The sequence below is a fragment of the Tubulanus polymorphus genome, chromosome 10 (assembly GCF_964204645.1).
Source record: "Tubulanus polymorphus chromosome 10, tnTubPoly1.2, whole genome shotgun sequence".
NCBI classification, from domain to species: domain Eukaryota; kingdom Metazoa; phylum Nemertea; class Palaeonemertea; order Tubulaniformes; family Tubulanidae; genus Tubulanus; species Tubulanus polymorphus.
The window spans coordinates 5,768,872-5,792,776 of record NC_134034.1 but is presented as its reverse complement, the minus strand read 5'-3'; the positions used below and the strand labels follow the sequence as shown (position 1 = coordinate 5,792,776).

At 37.1% G+C, this 23,905-nt stretch overlaps 1 protein-coding gene across 1 annotated transcript in view; it reads left to right on the top strand.

The window, feature by feature from the left end:
• The window catches only part of LOC141911523 (band 4.1-like protein 5), a 44,805-nt gene that overhangs the window by 19,287 nt on the left and 1,613 nt on the right, over positions 1-23,905 (top strand). The window contains exons 7-15 of the mRNA XM_074802511.1: positions 4,993-5,080; positions 6,461-6,549; positions 7,673-7,742; positions 11,022-11,191; positions 13,925-14,170; positions 15,617-15,894; positions 17,027-17,224; positions 17,352-17,421; positions 21,222-21,305. Of these exons, the coding sequence (XP_074658612.1) occupies positions 4,993-5,080; positions 6,461-6,549; positions 7,673-7,742; positions 11,022-11,191; positions 13,925-14,170; positions 15,617-15,894; positions 17,027-17,224; positions 17,352-17,421; positions 21,222-21,305 (1,293 nt within the window). The remainder of the gene's footprint in view (positions 1-4,992; positions 5,081-6,460; positions 6,550-7,672; positions 7,743-11,021; positions 11,192-13,924; positions 14,171-15,616; positions 15,895-17,026; positions 17,225-17,351; positions 17,422-21,221; positions 21,306-23,905) is intronic.

The window sequence follows — 23,905 nt, the reverse complement described above, 5'->3', positions numbered from 1 at the left end:
TTGTATCCAGTCTAGGAAATCAGGAGGCAGGTTATAGGACGGCAGGACCAATTGATTTGAAAGTTTGATCTGAAGTACTTATTCCTGGGCCTTACTAGATGTCTATTTTACTAAGAACATTATCTGCTTGTTCTGTTGGGCCTCCCAGTACTACATTTCCTATATTTTTTGACGCCTTATAAAACGTTACCATTATGAAACCTAAACAATGTTAACCATTCAGCGTCATTTTACAAACGACAGCCGTAAATCGATGTGCAAAACGTCACAGGTTTATGTGTACACAAACAAGCTATCTGGCAAAATATTATTGACGTAGATGTAGAATGGCTTCCTGTGATTATATAATGACCTATATTTGAACGTCGAAATGTTATATTGCATTGAATATCATTAGAAGACGTATTGTAATAGTAAAGGATGTATGATTATATCAGAAGCTGCAGGCATAAATAGAAATGATAAGTAAATCGGATTATTCGGTTAAATGGCGGATGTATACACGATGCGGAAGTCTGATATAAAAGTCAGACCGTGACGTGGGCATGCCGGTGGAATGACGAAGCTATCTATGATGTGTGTAGGGCCGGCGTGAATTTCATCAGCGGCTAATGGTCAATATGAAAATGTGTAAACATATAATTTCAATATTCAAACGTTTTAGAAAATATGTTTGATATTAGGAGTATGCAAGTTTCGTGAGATTAGCAATTTATAATAGCATAGCTGTCATATACGGCTCCATGTCCTCTGATGGCATGTGTATAAGGTGACAATTCAATTCAATTCTTTATTGATCCTTATTACATTGAATTTCCGGGATAAAATTCCCAAATTCATTAGATACAAATTTTAAAATAAAATATAGCTGCAAAGCAGCGATGACGGGTTTTCTGTAAAGCCATTCAGAATGATGGGAATTGTAGTAAATTGAAAAATCGATACATAGCATAAAATGCATTGACAGATTCGAACCTAATATGCAACCACTGTGTAAACGTCAAATATGATTCAGCTTTGAAACTGAACATACGCGGACGTACAATCACAAATATTAATATATTTGACCAGGCATTTATTTTGGTATTCAAACATCATGATACTGTATTATCACCATCCTTAAAAATGGATCTGTCCTATTAAGAACTCATCTTAAGCACCTGCTGAGCCGATAGATTGAGTGAATTCACAGATAAAAACGTATTATGATTTAGAATAGATTTAAGAAGTTAATGTTTTTATTGAAATATTTGAATAAATACATATATTGTAGTGTAGATTCAATCAATAAATTGATTTGGTCTGGGTTTCCGGCTGATGTTGATTTTGGCTTTTATGGATTACAAATTCTATAGTGATAAACAATTGATACCTGCAACATGTGTGTAAATCAAACCTATTCCACAAGTTGCGTGTGTTTCCTAATAAACGGGAGAGTCACTCTTGATCTGAGTTATTAGAACTAGGGGTCCAGGGACACCATGCCCACTTGGGAAGTGGTTCCAAATGCTCAACAATCTAAAAATTCAGGTATCAAAGGTATAAAACATCCCTTTTCAAAGAATACCCATCACAAACTGCAATGAGAAATGGCAAACTCAGAATTCGGGCCAAAATTGACATTTTGAAATTGACAATGATGTTGAATCGCTGTTGAATCACTTTCCTTGAGTTGAAAGAATCAGATCTTCTATGGTACAACATCGGTCGAAGAGAGATATATGGTGTTGACTGTCCTTGACTATCTAACTTCATGCGTTTGACATTGGAATCAGCATCATACCCATTTGAACTGCAAAATATTCATACAACATGAAAACCTACAGTACATGTATACAGTATTAATCAAACTTTCACCGATGTCGGATATTTGAATGAACATTAGGTATATTTCAGTACTATAAAGCAGGAAATAATAAGCCCCATTAATAGGCCCTATTCCCATTGGAACAATTATATAATGCGTACAGCTGTACTGTACACTTATCAGTCAAGAATGGAGAAATCGGTATACCAAACCTACGAACAGCAAAATGTACAGGCCTACAATGATTTCTGGTAATACAAGCCGTGACCACATGAACGTTTTGGTTTGACTATTAATGTCAGCAGGTCAGAGAAGGCCTGGCCAAACTTAATCACATGGCTCAAATCAATTAGCCTTTCTGAGTGTGAATATTTCACTGTATAGTTTTAAAAATAGGCCTATCGAGTGAATTAGTACATAGACTGAATTAGACTTTAGGCTAGTCCTGACCAAATCCTATCCATATTATAATGGCACCAGTTATAGTAACATCACTGTAGGGCCGACGAGAGGGAAAAGTTGTGTTTGTAGTACATAGGCATGGTAGGCTTGTCGTACTCACTTAATACTTAAAACGCTGTTGTTACCTGTACGGTGATTTCTACAGGTTAGCCATATGTGAGTACGTTGACGCTCAGACTTGCAATATTGGGATTCGAAACCAAACGAAAAAAAAATCCAGTAGTAGTCCAGTGATTTACCCACTGTGCCACAGAACGTAAGTGGTGGGTGGATGAAAGTTGATTTACAAATAGCCTAGCCTCACCTAACCCAAACTCTATTCTTTTACGCATGCGCGTTTGCAGATTATAGGAACTCACGTACAGCGTGTTAAGGGAACTGTGGATATCACCGTACAGTCACGTACGCGTTACAATTTCATACTTAAAATGGTATTGGCTTCTATATAATAGGCCTATAGACAAATCAATACCGGTAGGCTTTCTTATAATCTTAGCTTCCACACTTCACAACCGAACCAACTGACCAACCAGTATATTTAGTCCCAGTTCGCACCAACCGGCACAGGCCTAACATTGTTTGTCAACTGTGTGTACCGTTGTAGGCTATCGATAATCACCTGATACTTTTCTGTCGTTTGTTTTCTCTCTCTGAGACGAAGACGAACGTAATTCTAGTAGCCTTCGGCGACTCAACGACCTTGATTTAAACTTGATCAATTCAAAGTGTGTTTATTGACGCTTTTGGTTACATGAACTGATAAGCAATATACTTAAATAAAATAACCGAAATAACAAGAAATCAAAAATATTAGAGAGGTAACAAACAAATGCCCGTAAACCCGTCAGACACGCGAACGCCGGACTCGTAAACTCTTGGACTCGGACCCGCTGAGCAATAAATTCATAAAATTGACTTTGAAATTGATTGTGGAGAAGAGAGGGAATTATTCGATAGCTCTTCCTCGAAAAGAAGAGAGAAATATCGGTAAGAAAACACAACATGGCTACTAATTGAACGGAGCCAAATTTCCGATGTTTACGGCTCGACAGTGCCTTTATAACGTGGATTTATCAAAATTCCCATGCAGTATCTGGAGATTGAAGTGAGCTGAAGGACATCATACGGATTGTATCGGCGACAGCGGTAAGGTAAGGAAGCCTTTGCACTTTTAACAAAAACTATGTGGAAATGGGAAAAAAAAAAATAATAATAACCACCCGAATTTCAATAGGGTTTTCTGTGAAGAAACAGAAAACCCTAATTAATACAACATACATGGCACACGGGTAATTCATACAGAACAACATAAGCATGTTATTTTAAATGACAATGTCTACTTCAACCCACCCAGACTCAAGACTGTAGGAAATCGAGTGACAGCCAAACCCGTGGCCGGGGACCGGGCCGGCTGGCTAGGCCACACGATATGCTCGAAGTCATGATGAAGCAGACATCAGAAGAGCTCTTTCTTCATCCATGGAGGCAATGAAGTTGCAGACCAGCTTAGAGGCATAAGTAAATGAAGTCGGTCGCAAGTTCGCGATCAATTATTGAGAATTTTCAATAAAAAAATTTAAACCACTACTAGAGTCGAAGACCTGTATCATCTACCCAATCGCCAAATCTCATCATTCCCCAAATTTCTTAAAACTTCGATTTCAAATTTGCAATTCCACATTAGCTTAGCTCAGAAATTCTACATTTTTTTCCCAGGCGTCAAATAATTTTCTAAAATTAATTTTCTTGTTGGAAATGTCCTGTATATTCCAATATTTGCCTAAGCCCTATATTCCTGTATTTTTATCATTTTATGATAAGGTTTATGATATTTTTAATAAGGTGCAGATCCATTAGCGGTCTTGTATATATGATAGATTTTGTGAAGTAAGTCGTGGAAGATTGAAGCGTGTAGCAACTGATGATGCCCCAATAGGCAACAAAATGAAATTTAAGGATTTTTATTCAAATCTGTATCCATGTTTAACAGCGGCTAGAAAATGTGACACTTACGTTTCCTGGTTCATTTTTCATCATGATCTGATGCCAAATTATGTCTGTACACACAGCTAAAAAAGCTACTTCACTGTTGAGGGAACTACAATTTATTTGAGTTTTATTCAAAAACTAGTCTACTGGTGAGGGAACTACTATTTTTCATAATCTTCGAAAAAAACTCCTATTTTAGGAGAAAAACTACTATCAAAATTACTCCAAATCTGTTTTTGATGTTAACAGGTCTGACTGTAGATGTGCAGTTTGCTTATAATTTGTTTTTTTTGTTTAGAATACAATTAGAATAGTCTATGGAAATTAGTATCCGAACTAGTACATATTGCCATGTCTATAGAGTCCTGGCTTGGATATGTTTTGTCAATGCCTTAGGCCAAAGAAATATACCTTTGTTTAAGGTTTATCGACCGATCCTCTCAAAAAGGTGCTGCCCGAAAAGTATTTTTTGGAATTACTTGGAAATGCAATAATCGAGAAAGAATTCCATAAAATAGACTCTAAACTCTTTTAACTCTAAAATCAAAGAAAGGATTTCATCTCCAATGGCCGGGCGGCCTGTACTGTGGCAATAACATCTATCGTGAGAAAGCAGATGCTTCAAGTACTAGCTAGCATAAAATTTTTGAGTTAGCCTAGTGGAAGCAGTAACTTCTTTGAGATTGATTTAAGATATTATTGTTGTGTCATTTCATGATATTTGTTTATTCCAGCGGACAAAATCCAGCCATTGCAGAGATCAATTACTTGAACAAAGCGAAATGGTTGGAAATGTATGGAGTTGATATGCACACAGTGTTGGTCAGTATTCTTTTTGGTACACTTCAGCGGAAAATTGGGAAAAGTAAGGGAAATTGTTGGGATTGCTAGATCGCATGAATCAGACAGTTTCCGATGTGGGACTGATGGTGTGTCGATGGATTGGATAAGTCAGGGGAAAAAAGCTATGTGCATTTCGGGGGAAAAGTCATGGAAAAAGCAAGTCAAATAAAAGTGACCACCATGTATAATGATTGCAATATAATGGGCCCAATCAGGTTCTACAGGTTAAACCTTTATATCCCATTGAGATAATGACATTTTGAATATTGGTTAATCCCCATTGATTTTCATGGGCTTGCTTGTAAGGCCATTATTGCTATCACCAGCTTGACTTTTTAGCTAGGAAACTCGATGAATTAAGTTACAGACTTAGTAGGTTGCTCTTTTGATACCTGCGTTACAAACAATTTGAATATGATAATTTTAGCTATTACCCGGCTTAAGGTCCTTGTTCATTTCCCCACCTACTAGAACTTCCAAGTTTCTTGATGAAGTCCAAATACCCATGGACCTTTTGTATTATTTTGTTCATCATTACTTAGTCCATAAACAGGTCAACCAACCCTTTGGGACTGATATTGGACTCCCTCACTAAAGTTAGCATGATCTATTATGTCAGCAAGCCCATGTTAAGAAATTTAGTTGTTGTGTTTGGAAGTTTTAAACACAATATGATTTTGATCTTCATATTTGGTTATACATATCTAGCCTATACATATCCTGCCCAACAATGTGCCCAATCAAAATCAAGATGCCCATTGGTGGCTTTTATTATTCCAGGGTTTGTAGCGGGCCTTGCATAGCCATGAATTATCAAAAGGAAATTCTAGTCCTGTGCAGTAAGCTCAGTTGGTTGAGTGGAGGACTGGGAACTGAGAGGTCCCTAGTTCGAAACCACCTCTGGCGTTGGCTGTGGAGACACATACATGGACTAAGCTCTGCTAACTTAGTCAGGTTGTGAGCCATAACAACCTATAAAAAGGCCCTGGTCGTCTCTTAAGATCCACTAGGGTTACACTGTAACTAATTGCAGTTGGGACGTTAAACTCTTCTAAAAAAAGGCCTTGAAAATTGAGCACTTTCATCTTGAAAATTGATTTTGTAGCCTTGAACTTCAAAAATGTTGTATGTAAATCTGTAGTTTTATGATTGTTTTTTTTATGTTTTATTTCACTCATTACCTGTTGAATACACTCTAGCCTTAGAAATAGCTTAAGTTGTGCTAAACCAATTATTGATTTTCTCAGGCGCCCTTGCAAACCCTGCAGCACCGCGGAAGCGCATCCTCATGATTTGAATTGGTGTGTGTCAAGATAGATACCAGCTTAGTAGGCCTTATAGATTTAATTCGAATTTCAGGGACGCGATGGTCAGCAATATAGTCTTGGTCTTACACCTACTGGTATTCTAGTCTTCGAAGGGCAACAAAAAATTGGTCTTTTCTTCTGGTAAGTAAATCCAAAAAATGCTGTCCTTCCTCTACCACTAATACGATGTTTTCCTTTGCCAATTATATTACAATGAATAGCAGTTACAACTCCTTATCTAGTTAGCTGATAGATGTTGATTGAATTGTTGCCTGGTAATTGCCAGTGAAAACTATTGAAGATTGAAGTCGTATAACCCATAGAATGCATCATCATTTTCCATTTTATGAAAAGCTGACAGGCTGGCCATAGTGCCCCTTGGGGCTCTTGTTTTTATTTTATTGTTTCTCCTTCACCCTTCCACATAAGTATATAAAATAGCAATAAAAAATGATTTTTTTATTTTATTTTATTTCCTATTCACCCTTCCATATTTTGTTATATGAAATACCAAAAGATTTTATTTTTATTTTTTTTCCTTCACCCTTCCAAAATTTTCCTTCAAAAATCCATGCTCCAACTAATTTAAAAAAAAGGCCTTAGGGTTAGAGTAATCCCACAAAGTGCAACCATCCCAAAAATGGTAGGAAACTCGATCAACACGCATTAGAAAATCATTAACGCTATCAGCTATAGAGTTTTCCAGTGAATTGTTACATACGTCCCCAGATATTTAGCACTGTCTGAAAATTGAAGAACATTATTTTGGAACATGATACAGATGCCATCTGTATTAACTTTATTATAATTATGTTCATGGAAATATAAAAGTCCTGTTTTATTTCATGAAGTACTAATTGAACATATTTGTCATGATACTCTGATAGTGTATCGTGTGATTTGAAATGGCATTCATCAGAATGAATTAAATGTTAATTGTATGAAGATTTTAAATGTGTTTGTCTTTTATTGACCCTTGCGTCTGATTTTCAAGTTGTGTAACGTACGCATCGGCTCCTGTTATGGACGTTAATTGCCGGAAGCTGTACAGCGTACTATACTAAAGTATTTTTTTGTATCCACCTAAACACTACCAAGCTACGACACGCAGGATTTCCTCATTTCTTAGTATGGAATGCTGTGTGCTCATTACTGCAAGATGATTACGTCATTCGCTACATTTCTTATTCATCGTCAGCAAAAGCTGTCAATTGCCGTCATGAAATTCATACCTTGCCTACAATATGAACACCTCTTTTTCCAGGCCCAAAATTACAAAGCTGGACTTTACTGGGCGAAAATTATCATTGGTGGTTGTAGAAGATGATGATCAGGTGAGTATTGGACTCGCTTACCTATGTCTTAGGGACCTGATTTTTTATGGTTTACCTTTGTAAGCGATAGTGAAGCTGGCATTGAGCCAATTAGTTAAATCGCGGTACGTTTTTTTTTTTGTGAGAATTGTTTCATTGGTTCTCAGCCTAAACGACGTATAATTGATGCATTTGAAGAGGTGCGCCGTATTCCTAAAAATCATTGTATCATATTTTAAAAACTTTTTGAAAAAATTACTTTCCGCGCGAAAATTATTTGAATGAGATAAAGTACTATATAAAAAGAACTCTCGAATTAAGACGATTTTTTGTAGGCAATGCCCTTAACAAATGAGCTCCTTTTTTTCAAGTTAAAACCACTTTGCCCATGGGATTATATTCATGGTGAAACTGGATTTCCGGCTTTTAAGGCGTTGGGGGGGGGGGGCATACTGTATTTACTTCGCCGTCCCTCTGTCTGTCTGCAGTGGTTTCGTGCTTACCCCTACGGGATTTCCCTATTTGCTACGGATTTTAATAACTAATACGGAAGTACGGATGCTCCGTAAAAACAACGGTTTTTCATCCGTTATTTTCAAAATACGGATTTGTTTTATCTTCCTGTATGGAAATACGGCTGAAGTATATCATCACATCTGTAAATACGGTTAAAATTAGAACTGTCCAAAACAGGAGTACTGGTTCGTTTACTTCTACTGCTCGTAAATCTGGTCAGAGTATTAATTAGTACTGATGGCAGTGGCGTACACGTGTGTCTATCTTTTTTTCACTGCATTGCTGCTGTGAGTGATCAATATAATCTCTTTACACACGTTATACACACAGTCACTTGTGACAGCGTACCAATGCTCACATTGGCGCACGCGTTATGATTACGTTTTCATGCAGTGTTTAAATGAAAAGTTTTTGAAATATATAAACTTTCAATGAATATTTTATCGTGACCCGAACAAATACTAAGTAATTGACAAGTATGAATAAACGTTGAAATAAATTTCTTCAGATGGTAAAACTTGGGGTAAAGACTCATTGACTTAACAGTGGTTGTTACTGTATTTAGTGTGGCAAGGCTTTTTTATTTTATGGGTAGGTTTAATGTCGGAAGGCAAAATAGAAATAAAAATGAAATTGTTTTTTCTATTTTCTTTTTAAACGATTATTTTCCTGACTATTGATAGATCTTTTCACCCTTGGGGAAAACCCACTACTTATCCTTTTATCACCTGATAGTCGCAGCACCTGCCTGATACCTTTTCCATAATACTAAGTAGATTCACTCCCGGGAAAAGATCAATATTGCTAAATTAAATGCCACATTTTGAACATACTGTCTGTTAATTAAGAACATTTGAGGTTTTTTTATCCTTCCGATACTCAGATTTTGGTTCTCATTGACCGGACGAACAATGAAAAATTTAAAAAATAATGAAAATTCAATTTTACTTTTTAAAATTAATTCTGTTTTCTGATACTACTGATACTCTAAAGGAAACTTCTGATTTTATGATATAAAACTACTGATGCTTAATTGGAAATAACTGAGAGACAAATATTCATTAAGACTACTGATGTGAGCTTATTTTTACTGAGATAAATATGCAAAACTACTGATTTTGAAATTTTGGGGTAAGCAGGTCTGCCCTAGCACCTAAACCCTTAAACAGATTTTCTTCAAATTCAACAGTTTGTTGTACTATATGAGGTTAGTAACTGATTAGATTTTGGGTCCTGTAGGTCTATGTCAAGGTCGCAGAAAGTCATTTTTTTAAATTTTCATTTACGGGCTATAACTCATAAACGGTTTAAGATAACTTACTGAAATTCTGTAGATTGGTTATCCTAGGGAGGCCGCCAGTTGCAGCTGTAAAGGTTCGACATGAGCCGGCTTGGGACGGCAACCCGATGCCTACTGACTCGTTGCAAGCCGTATCCGACTAGTTGCCCATGATCTACCATAGGCGGACAGTTGCTTTCGATCGCAAACGACATACCCGTAAGCTGATTTGCAATGCGAAAGAACTGAGCGCAAGGGTTACAGCCAATAAGAGACGGCATATACATAATACAAATTATGACCGCCAGTTAGCTTCATTTGTAATTAGTCATAAACTTTCAAATTCAAGTAGTTCAAAATGTAAACCAAACCTTGAGCACGGCAGATGACTGGACCGAAGATCTAGAAACGACATTGGGAGAATTATGGTGTGAGCGGCCATCTTTATATAATGTCGCTAGCACATCGTATTCATAACAGAATCAGATAGATAAAGATCTTAAAGAAATAGCTTTTCTAATAGAAATGAATTTCCTTCAAAATAATTTTAATTTATTCTCAAAATGCTTAACACGTAACCATCTGAGCCGTTGCAGTTGCCAGTAATCGTAACCGACATAAGCAGGGAAGCAACTGGGCGGATCTCATATCCCGCTAGTCGGCCTCAGTTGCCGCGAATCGGAGTGCAGTTGACATACGCTGGGCTGCGATTGCGGTTGCTCTCAGTTGAGTCGGTAGGCGTCGCGTTGCTTGTCGACATAAGCCAGCCTTTATTTGGGATTTAGGAAGATAAGGGAGGCTAGACGCACTGTAAACAGTCAGTGAGTCCGTTCCGTTTGGGGGTTTCCCTTTCACTTTATTATTAGGTGTGCAATTAAATTGCTGTAATATAGGCCTTGATAGCTATCCCATGATATTTCTATATAAGGTGTTTGTATCTAGTACATAAAATAGTATAGTTTTGAATATCATTTGTATATCATTATTAATCTAATTACTATATTTAATTGTTTTTTTTTATTTGTGATAATACTGCTCCCTTAAGGCCTGCATCGAGATGATGAGGGATTCTTTAACCTATTTTGGGCCTGGAAAATGATGATCTGTGTTCATCTTGTTGGGCCAAATCGGGCATCCTTTGTTCACATGATAACCACTATTTACATTACCACCATTCATTTACCACTATAAATTGCAAAATTGTATATCTTGACACCTTCTATGGTTTTGGTAAGTATCGAGGTCATTGGTTTCTTTATACGTTCACCAGTAGGATTGAATATTGCAATTTTCTGACTGTTGAGCATTTCAAGACACTTCCCATGTTATCCATGGAGACAACTTTCTCACTACTGGTATGTGATTGCCACGAAAGCCATGTTTGTGTTATTGTAGAAATTTATGAGTAAATTTTCATTTGATTGGATTTGTAAAGTATGAACACTTCTCTTCATATATTGATATTCCGGATAATTTCTTGTATCCTATATTCTATTCATCTTTAGGGCAGGGAACAGGAACATACTTTTGTATTCCGACTGGTTCACAAAAAAGAATGTAAACATTTATGGAAATGCGCTGTTGAGCATCACTCATTCTTCCGTCTCAAGGGACCAGTCAAGGGTCCAAATGCGCGGCAAAACTTCTTCCGAATGGGCTCCCGTTTCAGATACAGGTAATGTCATACTTCATTCATTCACATAAAAAATCAATTTGACAATGTGTTATTCCTGTCTTGCTGAAATTTCTTCTTCACTTCGATAAAAAATGTAATTGTTCATGTACCCTTCCACCCTCATGAATATGCAACTCTTCATTATTCGATTACCAATGAAGAAATACTTGTCAATTACTTGAACATAACCCGTCTCATAACATAACAAATAGAGACTGGGATTAAAATATTTGATTTAACTTCTTGGGCCAAAACTCAAACACTTCCGGCATTGGATATCTACCCCAGCCATTTCTGAGAATTACGATGACCTATTTAACTCTGATTCCGAACCCTGCAACCTACCAGAGGCGCTATAAAGATAGGAAATTCAACTGTCACCTGTGATAACAAATACGTAGATACAAATGGACAAATAATAATTATTCGGTTATTATTGGACTATTTATGATACACATCCACTCATAAAAAGTAATTAAAGGATATATGTTTTTAGAACAATGAAAAATAAGCATTAACTGACAGAAAAGAAATTAATTGGTTAGGAATGAAGTCTCCGATTACTACATTAATTACTACATTTTAATTGTATTTTGCAATGATCCCAGAATATCACAGATATTCAGTCTCCAATGTTAGAATAGCTGTAGAATTATGTAAAATTGTTTTAGTTGTTCATAGAAATCCAAAGGAGATAGTCAAACCTTATAGAGAAAGTAAAATAAATAAGCAAAATTATAGTAAAGAAAGTTTTGAGTAACATTTTATGGCTCTACGGATAGAACGTTTCCACATCTGCTCATTACGGTGGCACCACAGTCCAACACCGCGTCATGCATAATAATATTCACCCAGTACTCGCTGCCATATTGATTCACTCTTTGTCCCGATGCAAAAACTTTTTGATGGTGATTTGTACCTACAATGAATTAAGAATTGGCACTTTTGAAATTCAAAAATCCTGCAGGTTTGGAAACAATTTTCGTGGGTTGCTGTGGCCATCCACAGCATTCTAACATTGCCCAATTTTGAAGATTTGGCCAAATTTGAGGCCTGCATTTTAGTGCTTCTCTAGCCTGTATTATTGACTGGAAACTAGCCTGTATGCAGACTGGAAACAAGTAATGATGTAAAAATCACTTCCTGAATCGTTCAAGCAAAACAATGGTAAAATTGTAAAATCTTCTGAGAATGTTGATGTTTTGGCAAAATCCTTGTTGTATTATATTAATTGCATGAATATTTTGAATTTACTTATGTGCTATCGCACTGAGAACATTGGAATTTTTTTCCAAAATGCAACAAACAATACAACTATAAGAATTTAAAGACTTTTTTGGGAGATAATAGAAAAAGCCAACAACTTTGCATCAATTGTGCTAATTAACTAGTCCTTATTTATTTCAATGCAATCGTCTGCTTGAAAGTTACACCATTAGGTTGATGCAAACAGCTTCTCATAGCTTGTAGGTTTCTGTTGCTAATAGTTTTCTCACAATTTTGATTTGAATTTAGGTTGCCTAATAAATACAATGAAACGGTGTATTTTTATGGTCGAAGACCATATATGCATCGTCGCTAGTAAAAATCCTGCCATTCACCGAACAACAGCCATAGTATCTCTACTGCCATAGATATAGTCCCATATGCTGTATCACATAGAACTGATAATCTGATAAAAAATTGTCCTTAATGCGTCATTTGCCTGTATCAATGATCCTAGTTATAACCTGTTGTATTCACCTTCCCAAAATGTATTATGGAAAGTTTTGAGGCACATGAGGCACATTTGAGGCACAGGCCTACCTGTCAGTGAATTATTTTCAATATCGGTTTTGCCTGGCAATAAAGTGTGGTCCCCATCACTATCCTCACAGGTGCTCGCGCACTGATACATTCGTGAGTAGGTCATAGAAACCGCGCAGCTCGCAGTTTACACTGACTGGGAGAGGATCGATAAGTCAATTTTAAGCACTGTCTTCGACTATATGGACGTTACGTCATTTGCCTGTATCAATGTGAAATTGCCTGTATCTTGTTGAAACCAGTTAAGCAAATCTAAAGAAATTCGGCCAAACTGGGTAAGGGTAAATATCGTATTATATTAGATATTTCAATTCATATGGGTACCTATGCATGTTTTGTAATCACAATCAATTGCAAAGTTTTAGATCATGACATATTCTATGATCCTGGTGATTTTCAAGGCCATTGGTTTCTGTTTTCATCAGGGGTCATTGAATGGTAAAATTGGGTATTTCCATTTATGTTGAGAAAATCCCACAATAATAAGGAAAAATAGTCGGAAAATGTAACTGTAACGTTTCGACTGTGTCCTGATAGTCATCTTCAGGAATATTGAAATACCACAGAATTTATGAGATATATATACAATCCTGAGACAACGAGACTAATTCAAGTAATCAGAGATGATACAAACTAAAGGGAAAAGAAATTGCGAATCAAAATCGGTAGTAGAGAGATAAACTAGGGGGTACTTAAATCAAAACAATGGTGAATAAAAGTTGAGAGGCTTAAATTGCTCGTGCAGAAGCACCAAACGCATGGTTTTGTATATAACACTACACATGCATTTACTATGTGACAGGCTATAGTCCTTGAATTATATATTCATTTAACAGTATCTGAAATAAGTTAAGTTATTTTTTTTTTCAATTTCTCTTTTCTGCAGCTATAGATCATGTGTGGATTCAATAAATGTCTCATTTTCAGTGGTCGCACAGAGTTTCAGACAGCAAGCACTAATCAAGCTCGTCGTACGCAACGTTTCGAGCGACGCGCGAGCAAACGTTATTCTCGTCGACCAACATTCGAACGTGCTGAGCGAGAGAAAGTGTTGGAACGCCAAAAACGGCGTGAAGAAGAAAACAAAAAACGCCGTGAAGAACGTGAGAAAACACCATCTAAAACAACTGTACATGCTGATAACAACAATGCAAAAACACCAACAACTTCAGAGTAAGATAAGCCAATATTGAGTTATGATTTTAATTCATTGGTAGGGATATGAGCAGTTCGTAAGCTATATACATAAGTGAAATGAACTCATTTTCAACTTTGCCCTTTTCAAGTAGAAGTATTATGTTCATAAAAACAATTGGCCTACATTTGACAACCATGAATGGGCACATATTTATATGAATGGTCTTAACTTAACCCTTTCGTTACTTGGTACACAGTCAACCGTGACTTTCGTAAAACTGCCATAATTTTTTATCAAAAGGAATTTTACCGTCAAATTCTCAGATAATTATCAGAACACACTGTAGAATAAAATAGCAGGCTTTGTTTAGCAATTGGTAGAATATCCAAATTCTATTTGACATTTTTCTGAAAATATATTTTATTTTAATTAGGTCATGTGACGCAAATAATTAGTACCAGGGTATAGAAAATAATTTTCTTATCACCAAAATGTTTTCCTACTCGTTGTCCTCTGTGGGTACGGTACCCCTTTTCATAACCACTTACAGTATCTTTATACCAGGGATTTTAGTAAAATCACCAAAAATTTCATTTTCTGGCTCAGTACAGTGGGAGGTATAAGGACTGAAAAGGTTGAATTCATTTTAAATTTTTGGTATAAGCTAAGCAATACTGTACACATATTTAACATTTCCTAACTAGAAAGCTGATTGGTGATTGGTGCACTGCCCCTTCTTAGAATTCTTTCATGCAAATGTATATAAGCCATAGATTTTACTTTCAAATATTGTTACTACAGTCGTACGACTTACGTGATGTACGAGTCACGTGTAAGTTGTATTTTTACGAGTTATCTATAAGTCGTGGTTTTATACGAATTCCACGAATAACCTGTGAAAATACGATATATATGACGCTCACATTCCTTCTTGGTTTGTCATGTTCCCGGTTGTATCCTGAGCTGACAGTGCAGATCCTATATCGCTGAAATCTACCCTCAATCAATCAATTAAAGCTGCCACGTGCACCACGCAGATGTCACAAGAAAGTTATACTATATTGTAGACAATATTATATATTTGCTGCCGGCATATCGGCCTATGACTAAAGTGAGGTATTTTGAATGGAATCAGAAGATTTGGCTTCTAAAATTGATATGACTTACGTGAAAACACAACTTATGAAGTACGAGTTATAAGCATAATTTTATAAGGTTTAAAGAAGAAAAAAATCTTGACCAAAATAATCATACGAGAGATGTGATGATACGACTAATTCGATGACGACTTATACAGGGTTGACTGTACATGAAATGGTGTACTAATTTCTCCATGCAGACCCCTTATGCAGAGCCAACCATTTTGATGAAAAATTCATGTTTTGTCATTGAAAATTTAATTCCCTTTCGGTTGGTCAATGCGACTATGATAAATCATCTGCATTGCCATGCAAATTTCACCTCATCTTTTCTTGTTTTAGGACAACATTTAGTGTGGATGTTGCTGAAACGACCCCCTCTCCAATTCAATCACCTCAGAAAGCTTCAGAACAGTCATTCATCACTGATAGTGGCTCAAATACTAATGCTGTTACAAGCACAAATCAGATGATGGTGCCTCCAAAGTCAACTGCTGCAATAGAACGTTTAGATAATCTTATCAAGTCGAATAATTTGAAAAGTAGTCGAGCAACTTCATCATCATCTGTTGCGTCAGCTCAAGCTACTCACAGTGATTTGAATGATGTCTCATTAAAAGGTTTGTAGCATATGATTTATAACGACTTTTTTGATAGCGGATATATCTATATTACTCGCAAAAAAGTTAAGGGGGGTATACTGGAGTCAGGTTGTCCATCTGTGAACACAATCTAGTCTGAAGATCTTCTATACTCCTGTATTCTTGTAACTTAACGCATATGTTTGTCTGGATATGTTGTTGTGGGTTTTGTTTTGTGGTTTTATCCAAGATGGCCGACTGGTGGCCATATTTTTTTTCTTGGATGCTTAATACATGGTAAAGATGACGTCTGATAAACGTCTAAATGAAGCAGATTTGATAATGAAGATGTGTAACAGATATAAAGTTGGTAGTATGATAAGCCCTGCACACAGTTTCCAGGTCACATGATATTCCATGTGGCCACCCGGGGGTGTTGAATACTTGAAAAGGTGATAATTTCCGATCACCTGGTAATAAATGAAGCATATTTCATTATGTTTCCTTGGGCGGATTGGGGCTTGTGAGATGTCCACCCCTATTGGAAATGGAGTTAGGGAATCAATATGGCCACCAGTGCAGCTGTCTTGAATCTCTAGGTAGCGCAATACAGCCTGTGATTTTTGATAAAGATTTAGTGAGTGAGCTTTTGCAGGTGAGATGTGCACCTGTATCACAGATATAGGTCATCAGTCATCAAATATGGCCACCAGGGCAGCCATCTTCATTTTTTTGTTAGTACAATACAGCCTACAATTCTTCATTTTCATGAAACTTGGTGTGGGGATTGGGGCCGGTAAGCTGTCTACCCCTATCGAAAAAAGGAGATCATTATACCTCAAATACGGCTGCCAAGGTAGCCATCCATTGGAAAATGTATGATTGATAATGGCTTTCAGGGGGAGAGTGTATCGCGGGGGATATTTTAGGCCACAAGGCATAATTCTTGTTTCAAATTTAAACTGCCCAGTATTCGATTGATGAACATTCATTAGTTTGGTTCCAGCTACGTTCAAAATCTAATTAAAATGACAGCATTTAGTTAATTTGTTTAGCTAAAGATTCTTCAAAGTTAGTAGATGGTGAAAATCACCTGTGTAAGAATATTAGGGAATAATTTATTTTGGCATGATCGTCATTGAAACTATCTTCATTTTTTTTTGCACTGTAGATGCATCTGAAGCAGCTCAGGCACGATTGAAAGGTTTAGATGAACGTCAACCGGCAGACACACCACCTAAGCAAAAAATAGATGTCAATATCAATCAAAATAATCAGATGAAATTTGTCAGTGGTGCATCAATGATTCCTCCTGACCAAATGAAGTGCAATATATTGAAGGCTAAAACAGAGGAAGAACAGCGGAAAGGTTTGTCTATTTCCATTTACTGCCTTGTTTCTTCTCTAACTGTGCAGACAAATGTTCATAGAATTCGCAGCAATTTCATTTTTCCTAGTGAGGCAAATGGTTACACAATCTTTATTCATACTTTCAGCAGAGAAAAATACTGTGCAGCTAGGAAGTAAAGATGGTGCTAGCACAAATCAAAGCGCTAATTCAATTCGGTATGTTATTTTATCTTCTTCATCCTTGTGTTATATGTTGGTGAAAGCTTGGTGATCGTACAATGTGCCTTGAAACATGTCTCTGTGACAGGCATGTTTATTCCATGTTTTAAATTGGCTTCAGTTGTTTAAGCTGCCTGCTTTCTGCCCTTGGAAGTGTTATGTAATGTTACCCATTTTCTGGATAATATTTATGGCAAATGGTGAACGGGGGGGGGGGGGGGAGGAAATGATAACAGGAAATAGTGGGAAAAATCATGTACCATATAACTTTTAGTTGCAAAGCACTGCAGAACTTTTTGGAACCGATATATGTTATAAGTTTTTGAAATATTGTAATAAACATGATCCAGATTCTTTTATAACACCCGCGTGACGTCTAAAAAAAAAAACATGTTGCAATACATGACACTATATGTTTTTGCAATTATTCATTGCTTGATCAATTATGAATGATTTATTGTTTGATTGGACTTATATTGATTTGCAAAAAGTATATATTTTCTAGTCATTTTTATCAGCTTGGTCCAAATTTTAGTTTTAAAATTTGTTAGTTTTAGATGTAAAGGTTTTATAGGTTTCAGTTGGAAATCAACCGATCTAATTAGCGCACTTGCGACTGAAGTCCCAGTGGGCTTTAACGTTCACTTATCATCTATTGTCCATTTGTGAGTCCTGCTGATGGAATCCTGTTATTTTGGAAAGCATTGCAGTCACTTTAAGGGATTGTTTTTGATGTTTAGTTTATTCATGTATGTTCCTTAGATATATCGGCAGCCTAAAAACTGGCCTGAACAGAATCAAGATGACTGGTGACCATTGTTGTTTCCTAAAATCAGCTTTTTTCACAATTTCTTAAGTTTTCGAGGAGAAATTTAAAGGGGCTTTCATCAATTTTCTTGATGTTTCAATAGGCCTATATGAATCCCCCTATGGTTTGTGGCCATGAGAAAAATTAGGTCATTCGGTCACAAGACAGCAGTGCCGTTTCCTAATGTCCCCACAATCGTAATTTTTAGCCTGAAGACGCTTCAATCAATTATCTTATACATACATATTTGTAGTGATTTTCAAGATGATTGTATGTAGATATTCATAAGGGTGTTGAATAGCCGAATAACTTAGTATTTTTGTATTGGCACCTAGGTATATTTTGTTAAAACATGTTCTATGATTGGGGTCAGTTTGGAAGTCTTTGGTTTCTGTATGATGTTCACCAGGGGGTGTTGAATATTGCTTAATGAAATTTGCCAATGGTTGAGCAAATTTCATTACAATCACCGATTGTATTGACTTTCTAGGCTGTTGGTTTCTGTACGTACATATTCACTAAAGTGCGTCGCATAGTGAAATTAGATGGTACTTATATTTTCATATGAACTAATTGGTACTTGTGCATATTTCTTTACAATCAATTGCAGAATTGCATCTTTTGGGCGTTGTGCATCTTTTGGGCGTTGAATATTGAGATTGTCAAGCATTTCATCAAGTGGGCATGGTGTCCTGTACCCCTATTTTTGAAAATCTTTTGATCGCCTATTTGTGAGCAATATGAAAATAAGTTCGAAGAGATCACTTGCATACAGTATGCTTTTATCACATAAATGGATCAAACCATGAGGAAAGGAAATTCAATTGCATTATATCTGATAAACTTTAAAGAACATTTTCCAATTTGTTTAAAACTATTACATTATCCTTTCACTATTGATCTTTTCATCTAAGACTGACCTGTATGTGATTTAGTTCATTTTGATTTCTATATTGCTTAAAACATGCACCTTTGTCCTGCCTAGGTTTTTGGTAATGTTGCTCTGTCGCATGCTTTATGTTTTACTACTTTCTGGATGTTGTTGTTTTCACGCATGTTTAGATCAAGTATGTCTGACACCAATGTTAATGATATTACTGATGACCACCAGGTGGTGCCAGCTGATGATGATGTGTTTCATTCAGATAGTGATGATGAACAACGACAATCACCTGCTTCATGCACTAGCCTCTCAAAAATCAGGTAGTATTGACAAAAATAGATTATGAGTCCTACTGGTCTGGTCACAGATTATGCAGCCATTTAGAAAACAACATTGAATAACTTTTGATATATTTTATTGGGCTTAAAGAGTCATTTCCGATGCTTTGCCGTGCATTCGAAATGAAGTAAAACTCATGTAAGTCAGACAACTTGGGACAGGAAAAGTGTGTTTGACTTATCTGACCAGATTTAGGGGCATTTTTGTAAAAAGTCAGGTTTAGAAAAATATAAAAATCTAAAAATCTAAATCATGGCATCTAATTTGAAAGTATTTGATGATGAATATATACCAATCCTTTATCCGTTGATTTTAGGTAATAGCATTCTTCCACGGCAGGGATTAGAACCTGATTGCATCGAGATTGCCCTGGTACGAAACCCTGCCACACTAGACCAGTGCGGAGCTACATGCGCAACTTAAAAGATGTCATTATTAGCCAATCAGAAATCCTGTTTTATTTTAGCCTGGGTTTTCCCATTTATAGTTCATCCATGCAGTTTACCTCAGCGATTATACAACGAGCAATCTGATTGGTGCCACAAGTTTTCGTGCGCACGTGTGGCAGGGATCCGTACCGTGGCTGAGTGTGGCGATGCCATCAGGTCCGAATCCCTGCTGAGGAAGGATGGGAAATATAGAATTTATATGAAATTCGAAAACTATGTTCATCAGCTTGATTATGATGAATCAGTGACCAGTTTATTACAATTGAATTTATACTGCTGAATACGATTTACAACAGACCTGGAACCAGTTTCTGTCCACACACACACGCGCGCGCACACACATTAGTCGATCTTTTAGGTTGGTCCAAATTGGACTGGTCTATAATGAAATGGGCCAAATTTAGACACTTCTGAATAACATAGAGTGAATGCATGCGCTGTTGATGCAATACATCTAGACCAGTAATAGTTCATTGAAACCTGTTTTTTGTTTTGGGGTAAGGTGCAATAGGAGACAATGGATAAAGCCCAACAAATATAGGACTTAAGAGTACATAATTTTCTTTATTTAAGCATTTTAAGGGTTAGATAGTTGTCCGATTTCGAAGAGTTTTCAACTTACAAATTCTGATTAGAGACGTAATTAGATTAAGATAATGAATGAGAAAATTCTAGACTCATTATTTTGGCCAGTATCTTTATTTCTGTTATAGACTAGAGCTGTCAACTACGTTTTCCTGATTTTCAGTAATTGTTACTGTTTTATAACACGAAATACCGATTTGATTTGTTCGATCCATACAAAAATATGAATGATGTTACTGAGGGTCTTACTATTAACCTTTTCATTACCACTTGTGACGTATATTTACGTCGCAAATATATGTGTTTACTACAACCGCTGGTGTGGCGATTCATTACGCCACTGGCGTGTAGCCGTACTATATGCTTGTCTGCTTCTATTTAGTTCCAATTTTTACTCATAGATGGAGGATTTGTACCTCTTACAGCCTCTAATACCGAATTTATTTGAATTGAATGATGCCATTGGGTTCGAATCCTGGTGAGGTACGTTACATTATCTGTGGTAGTGAAGAGGTTAATGACTGATTAATTTGAAAATTTTTTCTTTCATGTTTCAATGAAATGTTACTGAAAAAATTCAATTTGATACTACTAGCACTTTGTAGAGGTTGGCAGCTCAGTAGACTGATCCAACGTGCCCCTATTTTACTAAATGTGTTTTGTTGTCATTTCTGGTTCCTATGTACTACACATGTATTGTATGTTTGCATGATTCTTTTGTGGTTTTTTTTAGAATTAGTTCGCACAATGATGAAACATTATTGATTCCACCTCAGAGTGTTTTGGAAAATGATGAACTTGTTTCGAATGATAAAAGGTATGGGTATTTAACAGATATTTATTTAAACTCATTGGTAGTGACGGCTGCCATATGGCATACATTTTCAAAAGTGCTGACTAAGTAAACTTGTCAGGTCGATAAACAATCAGGCGTCACCACCTGCTTATATTTTATTTTTTTTTAATCATCTTGATCTTTTGCATATACATGTATTTGAATTCCCAAAGGGCCCATCATCATGAGAAGAATTGGGTCGATTGGACTGGTATATGGATTCCGGATGGCTGTATATGGATACTGGATGGCCGTCCTGTGACCTTTTTTGTGCCCAAAAATGTCAATTTTTCCCTGAATTCTGAGACCTGTTGCTTCCTAATGGTTTGCCATTTTCCATTGAAATTTGTGATGGGCATTCTTTGAAAAGACGTCTTTAATACATCATCAAGTATTTTCGATCAGCCAATTTTCACGCAATTGGCAGCCATATTGGTGTCATCAGTACTCATTCGTAGGTGGAAAAAGGTTTTTCAAGGAAATATCAACAGGTTTTAACCCTATAACTGCTGCTCCCGAAATAGTCGGGAGTTGAATAAATATCACTAGGAAGTGTCTGGCGGATATTGGTAGAACTATATCGGTAATACAGACACAAAATTAACTTCAAGGAGTTTTTATGGAAAAATTGTACGCTTTTACGTAAAATTTACGCTTAGAAAATGACTTGATGTGTAATAACAAGTGTGATTATTGTCTTATGGACAATGCTAGAACATCAAAGCGACTAAGGTTGGACCAATTCGTTGATATCTTTAATCAGAATTATAACACATCTGGCCATTTAAGTGATGAAGCGTCAGATGAGAATTCATCGTTTGGTGTTGAGGATAGTAGTTCGGATTTTGAGGGTAATGATTTTGACAGTTACCATGGCAATGTTGAAAATAATTTGGATGAACATGATTATAACAGTGATGGAAATCAGCCAGCTGGTCATTATTTTTGTGGTAACATTCCCTTGTGTCCTTATCCTTGTTTCAAAAAATGGCATGCTGAAAAGAATCTGACCAAAAATTGAACGTGTGTTAGAAATCCGAGAATTTTAGTATCAGTGAAGTGACCATATTCTGGCACAAAAAAAAATCAATAAAAACTGAATTATTATGGTTATCAATGTGAAATAAACTTTATTGTGTAGCAATCATTACATGAAAGTGTATTAGATCGAAAATAATCATATATTTGCTTACTGTTGCATGATATATGAGTTCGAAATTTCATTTTTCAATTGGAACGGAGTTCGGCGGCCATCTCGATGACGTAATTGGTTGACCTAGTTTATACTGCATCACTTTTTTGGTGGAATAAGAATAATAATTAGTATATTTACGTTCTAACCATATATAGTTTGCATCTGTTAAATTCAGTAGTATAAGCCATGGAGCTAATTGAATATATTGTATTGTATACCTACGAAACCACTAATATTTCCATCGAGTACTGTACCCTTTCCTATGGTTTTTGCCAATATTTTCTAAATTTGGATTTATCGCCAATGGTTTTTCTATACGACCTGGCCCTGCGGTATTGCATTTAGCCACCGGCGAAATCCGCCATCTTTTTTCTTGGCGTTCTCGCAGTAGAACGCGTTGGATTTTTTCGCCGTAAAAATCTGGGAATTAGGATATTAGGGAGTTTTCACTCTGGTAACGGTGAGTCCGTTCGGTTTGGGGGTTATCCCTGATTTCTTTTTTTCCGTAAGAATTTTATTTACAAATATAATTTGATTGAATTGAATTGAATTGTTTTGATTTGTAACAGGATAATTATGCCACCCCCTCCTAAGGGTCAGCATCGTGGCGGGGAGGGATGCGGGCATTTGTTTGGCGCCTGGGACAACCACGATTCATGTGCGTCGTGCAGGCGCAAATCCGGTCAAATATGTGCAAGGAGCAATCCTTGCAATATTTGCGTCGTGTGGTCCGAGGACCTTTGGCTTCGGGCCGATAAGGCTCTTAAACTAAGAGATCGTCGTCGAGTTAGCAGGGATTCGTCGGTTTCGGCCGATGTGCCAACCGACGTTTCTAATCCTGTTTCTTATCGTAAAGCGGAGCGGTCGCCGGGCGTTCAGGTACGATCGGCTTCCCAACTCCGTTCACCGGGGAGGAACGCTGGTTCACCGGCACCGGTCTCCGGTCATTCACCGGTCTCTGGTCGTTCACCGGCACCGGTCTCCGGTCATTCACCGGTCTCTGGTCGTTCACCGGTTCGGCCGGTTCGGCCGGTTCAGACTACATGTTCGGAACCGAGCGCGCGCCGCGGTAGTCGCGAACGGCCCGCACCGGTTCGGTCGGTACCGGTCCGGGTCGGGCATCGGTCCGGTTCGGCCACCGGTCCGGTCCAGACGTCGTCCGGTTCAAAACATCCGGTACGTTCATCGTCTGATTCTGATCGTCGCTCCGGGGATAGAGCTCGCTCTCCCACTAGATTTAGACGCCGTGAGCGTAATAAACGAGCTAGATCTCCTTCTCGCAGATCAAGGTTTGATCGCGAGAGGGACTACGATCGTTATTGTCTGAAGTTTCGCCGTCGGTCTTCTCATCGTTCGTCGACGTCGGTTAGCGATGAAAGCGATTCTT